General features: G+C 39.6%; 1 protein-coding gene across 1 annotated transcript in view; it reads right to left on the bottom strand.

Annotated features, from left to right (window-relative positions):
- Positions 1 to 220: 220 nt before the first annotated feature.
- Positions 221 to 10345, bottom strand: part of dpp10 (dipeptidyl peptidase like 10) — a gene marked incomplete at its 3' end in the record, with an annotated part of 154728 nt that continues 144603 nt past the window's right edge. Inside the window, exons 21-26 of the mRNA XM_083921935.1 lie at positions 8867 to 8921; positions 8458 to 8557; positions 5012 to 5070; positions 4229 to 4301; positions 3848 to 3921; positions 221 to 358 (exon numbers count right to left, since the gene is read on the bottom strand). Coding sequence (XP_083778061.1) covers positions 221 to 358; positions 3848 to 3921; positions 4229 to 4301; positions 5012 to 5070; positions 8458 to 8557; positions 8867 to 8921 — 499 coding nt within the window. The remainder of the gene's footprint in view (positions 359 to 3847; positions 3922 to 4228; positions 4302 to 5011; positions 5071 to 8457; positions 8558 to 8866; positions 8922 to 10345) is intronic.

Here is a 10345-nt window from a genome sequence, read left to right as displayed (position 1 = left end):
ACACACACACACACACACACACACACACACACACACACACACACATACACACACACACACACACACACACACACAAACACACACACACTTTAAGAGCATTAGTGGCTCTAACCCAGTGTCCATGTCCGGCTAAACACTTGGTCCAAACGTGAAAGGCCTTGACGGATTTAAGCAAAATTCTTCAAGCTCTGCCCAAGGTCTGACCCTCAAAGTCTTTCACCTACTCCTCCTCCTCATCATCATCATCAGGCAGCGGTAGTAACTCTTCCTTCAGACACTCCCTGTAGAAGCTGGTCAGTGTGGCGTAGAGATGCTGCCGACTCTGATGAGACAGGAAATGGCCCTCATCTGGGTAGATCTGGTGAGTAAAAGGTGAGTAAATTAGGAGACAGAGGTTGACTCAGAGGTTTCGGGGGCAGATGGGATAATTAGATAAGATTATATTAGATTAGAAAACTTTATTAATCCCTGAGGGGAAACTACTTTGCCACCAGAAAAAACACATACAACCACTCAACATACAGTATTTCTCTCAAGCCATCTCGCGTATAATTACAACGCATGTCATGATTTTTGCGTGTCATTTCACGCCATGTAGTCTCAATTGACTTATATAGTGCAGAGATGGCGTGGTCATTTCACGCACAAATGTCATTGAGGGAAAACCTACGTGTTCGTATTTCTCGGCCACCTTGCGGAGAAATACAAAGTGGTGGAGCCTTCTGTCAGAGGGTTTTTTAAAAATCAATATTTCATGTGAAGGATGGCTGAAATAATGGGCGTGAAATGCCCTAACCCTAACCCTAACCCTAACCCCTAACCCTAACCCTAACCCTGGGGAACTACGGCCGTTAAATGACACGCGAAAAGCTTAATATGCGTAGACATGCACGCGAAAAGTCATGAAAGTCATGAAAAGTGGCGTGCTATTTATACGCCCTCCCATGAGACCACGTAGTTAGACATAATATACTCTTCTATTATCTTTTGTTGAGTATTCTCTTGAGTACTCAACACAAGAGAATAGCAGCAGAGAAATGGATAAAAACATAAATAAATAGATATTCACCTCCAGAAGGTAAAAGTAACAAACATCCGCTAGTTAGCGATCATTGTTAAACAATTGTTAAACAAGCAATCATTGTTAAACAAACATTGTTAAACATTGTTAAACAATCAAACAAAGGGGAGTCTGAGTCGTTCAGGAGCTTTTGAGCTCCTTAAATGTACCGTGGAGTGGGTGCTTTTCATAGAGAAGGACTGTTTTCAACATGGTCCTTGTTTTCCTGTCCACTATTACCTCAAGCTTGTCTGGGCTGAAGCACAGAGCCAGCCTTCTTGATCCGCTTATTCATACTGCCTCCCCAGCACAGAACAGCATTAAATACAATATATATGGATCATAGGCTAGCTTACATCGCTCAAGGGTCCAGGTGTCAGGTAAACTTGTGTTCTCTTTACTCCAAATTTAACGTCAGTAAATAATAATAGAAAGTTTTGTTGATGCTAGCTTGCAGTGGATCTCTTGTTGTGTGCCTTGCTAACACAGCTGTGCAGTGCATAATTTGGTCTGTCTGTGTCTTGCTTGCCAGCTAACGTTACTTCAAAGCTATGTTCGTTGTGTCCCACAAAAGAGAGAGTGAAATACTATTTATTGTGTTCGATAAACGCCAACGGGCAACAGTGCTTATAAACTGCAGATCGGAAAAAAATAATTGCGTCGCTCGTGAAGATGCTTTTGGACACATAAACACCATAATATAGGTTCAGACAGCACAGCGGTCAAGGTCCAAAGGTGTATGACTGCTGGTACTTGTTGCCATAGGAACAGTATGGATAAATAAAATACATTGTTAATAGAATGAGAACCCATATTATGTTTTGATATAGGTTATATGGATCAAGCCTTTTGAATTAGCAATTACCAATAGAATCAAGTTAAAATCATCACTCTAATTATTCAAGTAAAATTCAAAGAGGTCCAGTTAGATCAAGTTAATTCAAGCCGAGGTCCAGTTGACAGTTTTCACATTTAAATAAAGGGATTACAAATAATAATTAGGCTCCTATGAACAAATGTTATGTTCTTAATTCAAGTAAAACAAGTGCTGCATTCTAAAATAAAATACATATTGGGGAGCAATTTAAAAAAGTGACTCTTAAAATAAAGTACCTTGTTATTATTATTTTTTTTTTACAGTTTCCCTTTTTCTTCTTTTTTGTTAACTCCATTTCACATCTGAACAGTCTCAACCAAATTTACAATAAATAAACCCATTTTAACATCTGGACTGCTTTCACACCTCTTTTTATCTCCCTCTTGTATCCAACTCCCTCACTTTATCTTGTTCAGTGAGAAAATTGAGCTCTAGCTTGTCTTGCAAGGATTTAAACTCTGGACTGAAATGGTGGGGCACACGGGGGAAGAAGGAACATGTACATGTCCATCCATTTCTCACTGAACCCCTATTTTCACTGTACTTTTCTTACTTTTCCAACACAACATGCTCAAATATTCTTATCTTATCTTATCTTATCTGACTCACTTCTCTCCGACTTTCTCCCTCTCCTCACTTGCATACTTTTTTCCCCCACCCGTGTTCCACCTAGTCCCGCCCTACTATGCTGTGATTGGCTAGTATTGTTGCCTCGACTCGTCCTTGTGATTGGATGCTATGTGGAACTATGGATCTGAGGAGTTTCTGGTTCGAAGTGAAGTTTAAAGTCTGAGTCTGTTCAACTGAAACACTGCCTCCGCAGTGTGGTGTCGGTGTTAGCTCCTAGGAAGCTGTCGGTGAGCTCCGAGTCCTACAGCCACGGACAGACGCGTCTCGCTCACTCAGACTGCATATGTCAGAAAAGCTTTGCCGGTTAAAATAGTAACGGTCTGAATATAAGTATAATAATAATTTTCAGTAATTTCTCATTGTTGGACTCCGGATTGGACAACTTCTGCGTCCGGACCAAGACTGCGGTATGCCTGTTAGTGACCCCGGCTCTAATAGATGAAGTAAGTCTGTCAGGCTGTCACATCTCTGCTCCACCACATTGTCCAAATTCAGATAATCAAGTCCAAACAGGTAAATGACTACTGGAGATGATGGTAAAGACTTAAGACACCTAGCCTCGTGAGACCATCCTGACCATTGTCTCAGCATATTCATTTGGGAACTCTCAGTTGGAGATCTTTTGGGAAGAGGCGGAAAAACTGCTTGCTGATTGGATAAACCATCTCTCTATCACCACCTATGTTGGACATAGACAGATGATGAGCAAGCCACCCAATACACTTTTTTCTCTTGCAAATATAATTTACCGACAGGTTGTGTACTTTCTGTGCTTTGCCTTGACGCTGTTAGTACATCATACGCTTCAGTGATGGACATATGGTTTATCCAATCAGGAACCAGTATTTTTGGCCCTTCCCGAAAGATCTTCAAACGAGAGTTCCCAGATGGAAATGCTGAGCAAATGAGAATCATGCGAATCAATCCATCTGGCGTAGTCGGCTTATAAGACACCTACAGGTGATACAAACTTTATATCCATGTTTCTTTACAGGCTATGATTACTGAAGCTGTTTTAGAAAAGCACATTGAATTGCCTTTCCTGTGATTGACTGTGCTGATCTGTAAGGTAAAATCAAACCACCTGACACTCCAGCAGCAGTGTTTGCATGTCTGAGTATTTGGGCTGATTCAATACATTTTGATACTGAATAAATTCCAAGTGTATTATTTACATTATTTTGTATGTGTGGCACTGTACAAAACATGCAATTCATCACTGTGTTTACAAGTGCAATATAAAGAATGTGCCTTGGTGGTGTTGTTCCTGCGATACACACCTGCATGGAGTAGTTTGCTCCAACTTTTACAAGGTTCTTGACGAGCTCAGCACTATGCTGAAAGTGGATGTTGGCTGGGAATAAAAAAAAACAAACAAACATGTCAGCAAGATTCAGACTGCATCCTAACTGGGAAAAAGAAAAGAAAATCAGGTTGTGGCAGGATGGAAAAATCTCAACAAATACAACATGCCTGGTTCAGTAGCAAATGCTTTCCTCTTGAAATCCCTGCATCAATTTAGATAACCCACTTTTCCTTTTATCTTTTGATTAAAAACCATTTGCCTCATTACGTTCGAGAATTGCATCCTTTTTTTGTGCTCAGCAGTGATGCACCACAGATACAGTATTTTCATTCTATCACAATTTATTTTCTCTTACCATCTGCTGTGCCATGCACCAGCATCAGTGTCTGCTCCCTCAGTGCCTGAACGTTCTGCAGAACACTGGAAAACTGTGAGGAAATCAGAAATAGTGGGGGGTAAAATAGATTGATAATTTGCTAACTGGCATTGAAGAAAGCAATAAAAAGACGTAAGATCAAGTGAAAGACTTGCAAACTGCATTATACCCTGATAACATGCACACACAGACACAGTCTATCAATCCCATTTAAGATTTCCAAGTGATAAAGATTCTCCCATTAACAATATTTGCTACGCTTGGAATAGCACTGTTTACAAATTTTAAAGAAAAAGATGTGATACCAAGTCTGTAGACAGGGAACGCAGAATTGCAGTATAGTGAATGCAGTGAATTACTTGTTCAGGACAGATTTGATGTTTGGTTGTTTACAGTGTGCTTGCAAAAAGCACTTTTGTTCTCCCCCACTGCCTCTTTCCTATCGCTGTGGAAAACACCTCTGATAGCTAAACATCCTGTCTGTGCGGGAGTCCTGAGAGTCAGGCAACACTTTTGCAGCAGCTGATAAAAAACCTCCATGTATCTGATACACCAATGCACACAGTTACCAAAGAGAGATGAGTGACAAAATCCTACGGAGCATGGAATAAACACAAGAAAAGGTGAAGCATCGCTGGCTCCGGCTTTGATAGCGGCATTCTGTGACTCTGGGAGCTTAACTGTAGGTGTGTCAGTGATGTTTTGGCAAGCCGCTTTAAAACATCAACAGCAAACAAGTGGGGGGGAGTGGTAAACACGCACCTGGTATCTGCTGTCATCCCGTAATGGCATGCCAAGGTATCTTTCAGAGAAGGCTGATGCTGTGCAAATGAGAAGTGATAAAGACTTAACAGTGCTGCTGGTAGACGCCGCTTCAGCTGCAGCTAAGTACAGTACCTTAACAAAGCTGACATCCTGAGCCAAATGAAATGTTTCCAGTGAGGAGGAAATAACCCCCTTTGCAGGTGTAAGGGTCTTCTGTGTCATCTTAAGACAGTAAAGCATGCTTCTCACTCTACTCTGTACATGTGGTGTTGTTTTATAAAAGCTGAGTCACCTCACTGTTTTGTTAAGGCACAGGTGAACAGAATCTCAGTGCAGAGGCTAAAGCACAAAAATATTTTGCTCTCCACACAACCGTTGAACCATTTTTTAAACTTGACTAACTACATTTACATGCACAATTATAATCCATTGTTATTCCAAATATGACAATATTCTCATCTTGATACAGGTCATGTAAACTGTATTCCACTTCGAATAGGGCCTTTTACCGAATGTAGCATTTTCTGATTAAGATATTAATTGGGTTTTAGGCGTATTCTTTGGACATGCATTTGGAATATGCTTCTCAGTAATTTTTAAAAAGCTTTTGCATTAAAAAAAAAAGTCTGAATTAATATTTACATATTTTTTGATGGGTTTGACGATGACTTTCTGTCACGTTCTGTTTACATTGTAGCAGCCAATAGCGTTGGGCATTGCTGGTTGCCAGGGTTGTCTGTTGTTAGTCTCCAGAAACAAGGAATCATTTTGAGTTGAGAGCTAGCTAATCGATTACACACCACTCAAAGAAAGACTTCCAGTTAAAGACTGGCTAACGTTAAATTCTGTTGATTCTGTAAAATAGATGCATTGATTAGTCAAGATTAGTGGTTACCCTGTATGATTCATCACTGACAAGGAGCTGACACACTCGATAACCAACCTGGCAACCCAACTGCTGGAATTATTTTTTAATGTTGCGACTACGATGTTGAGACACTAGATGGCGTTGTTCTGCTCATTCTCCATATTCAACCTTTAATTAAAATTGTTAATTTGTATTAAACAGATAATTGGAAAATAACAAAACAAACCCACACCCAACCCTCCAGACATCCTCTTGTGTAAAAAGACATTTATAAACAATTAAAGCTGCCGAGGGTCTTATGCAGTGTCAGTAACTGCTCTGAACTTTAATCAAACTGTGAAACAATTAAGCGCTGATCAAATGTGAATCAATATTCACATCATCACTCATCTTCAACCGCTTATCGGGTCGGGTCGTGGGGGCAGCAGCTCCCTAGGGAGGCGCCCAGGGGGCATCTTTATTAGATGCCTGAACCACCTCAACTGGCTCCTTTCAATGTAAAGGAGCAGCGGTTCTACTCCGAGTTCCTCACGGATGGCTGAACTTCTCACCCTATCTCTAAGGGAGACTCTAGCCCCCCTCCTGAGAAAACACATTTCGGCCGCTTGTACCCGCGACCTCGTTCTTTCGGTCATGACCCAGCTTTCATAACCCCAGGTGAGGGTAGGAACGAAGATTGACCGGTAGATCGAGAGCTTTGCCTTCCTGCTCAGCTCTCTTTTCGTCACAACTGTGCGGTAGAGCGACTGCATTACTGCCCCTGCTGCTCCGATTCTCCAGCCAAACTCACGCTCCAGCGTCCCCTCACTCGTGAAGCAATATTCTGTTACTGTATTGCATATTTCTCACTTAAAGTTTTTTCAGAAAAAAATATTTTTGTGCACTGTTTAGCTATAAAATTATAATGTTTTTCCTGCCAGGAAACTGGTGGAGGGGGCTTGGTTTTGGTTCAACTTGGTCACAAAAGTCTCGAATGACAGCTAAACGGAACACTAAAATATGTTTCTGAAAACACTTAGGCAGGAATACAGATTTTGCACCCTCAGTCTGGGAAATTTCTTTTCCATGTTTTGTGTTAATCTAAGAAATTATTGCAAAGCAGTGCAACACTTCCTGTTTTGACTACAGGAAGTATTTCCTCTATAACTTCCACATTGTTTTGATTAGGAAAAATCTTTTGAAAATGTCTGATCATAGGGGTAGAAAGGTTAGGTGTGCAAAGTATCATGCTCATTAGAGTCGGCCTAGGAGGAGTAAGAAAAAGTAGATTTTGAATATTGTTCTCATGGTTTGTGTATATTTTAATTTTACATAACAGCGCCAACTATTGACCCATTGACCTCAAATTTTGCACAGTGCCTCAAGTTACCATGGAGAACTACCAGAGTTTAAAAATATACAACACTTCCTGTTTTGACTACAACATACAGGAAGTTCTTCCTTTATAACTTGCACATTTTGGGACTTTTGCAATTCCTTTCATAACAGCTGGTGGTCAGCATGTTTAATGTGTGTTCTGTGGGGGCATTGGTCTATAACTCCCCTGAAAGTTTCGTTTCCATAACTTGTACGCTAATGCTCTAGTATGAGTGATATTCAAAACAGCAAAACCTACTGTCTGATTGAAGTCATATTTTTCTCACAGCCTCAGAGGAGCATCAGAAACTATTGTTCTTGGTGACTTATTGACAGTTTCACCAAATTTAAAAGAGCATAGAACGTAACCGACTTCAGCTTTTAACTAATAGACAAACATCATACAATTCACCTTGTTCAAAGTATCTACAATTTTAACCAACTTCAAGTGAAAAAGTACATCTTTCAGCCTTCTGACATGACCAGGAATTCATACTGCTTACTAGTGCTTTCCAAATGAAGCTTAATGAAGCATTAGTTGTAGTCCACTAGATGAAGCTCTTGGTTTAGAGAAAAGGGCTCAATGAATGGTGATTCAGTGTGTTTTCAACCCTTTGTTCATCAGAGAGCTCCATCTAGTGGACTCTAGGATTCTAGTGGAAAATGAAGGTTCATTTGTACATCACATGACAGTTTAACAGAATGAGGCGTCATGACAGAAATTCTGTGAATGCAATCACGTTATGAATATTAGGTGACCAATTCGCATTGACAAACAAGGCATTAATAGGCTGCACATCAATAATGATACCATATGCTTTACTCAGTTTACAACTCTTCTTTGTGGCTTACGGCTCTGTGCGTTGCTGTGGTTATTGTACACAAACCAACCAGCTGAGAGTTTGCAAGGCTGGGGCAGGGATGCAGGCCCCAAAAAAAAAGTTCATATTTGTGGTCGGAAGAAGAAATGTACCTACTTTGAAAAATTATGTGTATGTGCAAATAACACAACAGCAACTGTTTCGAGGAGTTTGCGTAAATGAAAAGGAGGCTTTATTTGCACAGTACAACAAGTTCTTCATTAGCCATTTAAACAACTGAGTCCTTTTCAGAATTTTTATTTTAAAAAATTATTATTATGTGCATGTACACATAGTTATTTTAAGTTTTAAGTGTTTCTCATGATGATGCAGGATTTATGGAGGGAGCTTGTACTTACCATAGAGTTTCCAGTCTGTCACTGGTGACATTGCACATGCACATTTGAAGAGGCTGTCAGTAGACTTGAGCATCATTAATGTTATGTACGCTCCATAACCCTGAGCAGACAGACAAAACATCCGTACAACTTTGATGGTTAAATCGTTAATATTCACAAGCATTTCAACAAAAATAGCTTCTTGATACTTTAAAGCGGGTCTGTTAGAACCCTATGAATGGCATGCTTTAGTGGATTGTATAAAACTACATTTAACATGAGATAAACAGTTATGTTTTTGTAAATGCATATACTGTACATGACTTTCGCTCAGCAGTAGCAACATGTAATATACATATGGCAACAAAAAATAATAGACTGGAGATTGAATTCATTTTACATCTAAATATAGATGAGAATAAGGACTCACCTTTCCAAACACTGCTATCCGTGTCCGATCGATATATGGAAATTTCATCATGAATCTGTGGGGAAAAGCCACCAAATAAGCTGCTGTTTCAAACACATTTATATCATCTGAAACTCAAAATAGAAGAATGTTGGAACGTGGTGTTTTATTATTCATATTTCACTGTTTACTGTGTTTTTGCAATAAATTAGAGAAAGTTATATCACAAATGTTTCGGCAATCATCTAGTGTAATTCTGGAGTCTCAGTAGAGAAATGCTTATCTGTTAATCCTCTAATTGGAAAAGATTGATAGCTGAGATTGTTGTGGTGGGGTGTTACTTTTGGGCATATCAGTCATGTTAGCTAATTAATGCAATGAGCATAAGTTTGATGAGACAGGTAAATCACAAATTAATGTCGCTCTAATTTGTCTGGAAACCCACTGTGAGCAGTAGCTTGAGGTGAGTAGTGGCAAACCTGGGCCCTAAAGAGCCAATTTATGAGCCAAAGAAGTTTTTTGCTAAAAATGAAAAAAATAAGAGACATTTATCAAATGACTCACTGCTGCTTACAGCAAAGTGTTGAATAACCTCTAAGACCATCTCTTAAATGATCATGTGATTAATGACATATATGGTGTGTGAGGAATAGCTGGACACACACCAGGTTTTACCTGCCCCATTGTTCAGCAATAGTATTCTGCGAAGACTGTCTTCCAATCTCCCAAAATAACCCCTATGGGATTTAGACAGCGACCTCCAGGGGGCCGCTGTTACGTCTAGTGGGGGACAATGACTAACTTTAACTTGTAAGTTAAGTTACACATGCAGTTATATTATGTTGCGTAATTTTATTACAAATGTACTTATTTTAACCCAAACCATGATCCTAAACAAACAAATTCCTAAACCTACTGTAACCTCACTGCGACCATTTCACAACATTAACAACGCGTTCAAAACTATGTAAGTATGAGGTCGTGCTGATCTGCTGCCATCGTTAGGGCGCACTTGTTGTTAGGCAAGTGTGTAAAATCCAAGTTGATATTATTTTTGTGAAATCTTTCATACCTTGAGTAACAATTAATAAATTAAATTAACACTGGTAACCTGTGATATAATAGGTAATTTAATGAAAAGTGTATGTAAATGAAAAGAAAACCTAACTTGAGCTTGTAATAACATCTCTTCCTGATAGACAAGGGACATCAGAAAACATATTAGAATGGGAATCTAGCACCACACTGACAGAGTGCAGACAATTAAGATGCATGAAAAGAGTTTGCAAACAAAATCAGTGCCAGCTTTATTCCTCTTGTTTGCACCCCTGAGGAATGTAAAAAAGCTGCGTACATTTCAATCAGAGACGAGTTTGGAGATAACAGCTAAGAAGAATGCAGCAGCTGGTCAACCATAAAACCACCATGTTTTAAATAATAACATGGACAGATGGCCATCCTCCATAAAGCTGGGTCTGTCCGACGTTCCTGCCTGTTAAA

The sequence above is a fragment of the Echiichthys vipera genome, assembly GCF_963691815.1.
Source record: "Echiichthys vipera genome assembly, chromosome: 10".
In the NCBI taxonomy this organism is placed as follows: Eukaryota; Metazoa; Chordata; class Actinopteri; order Perciformes; family Trachinidae; genus Echiichthys; species Echiichthys vipera.
This window is presented reverse-complemented; position numbering and strand designations above follow the sequence as displayed.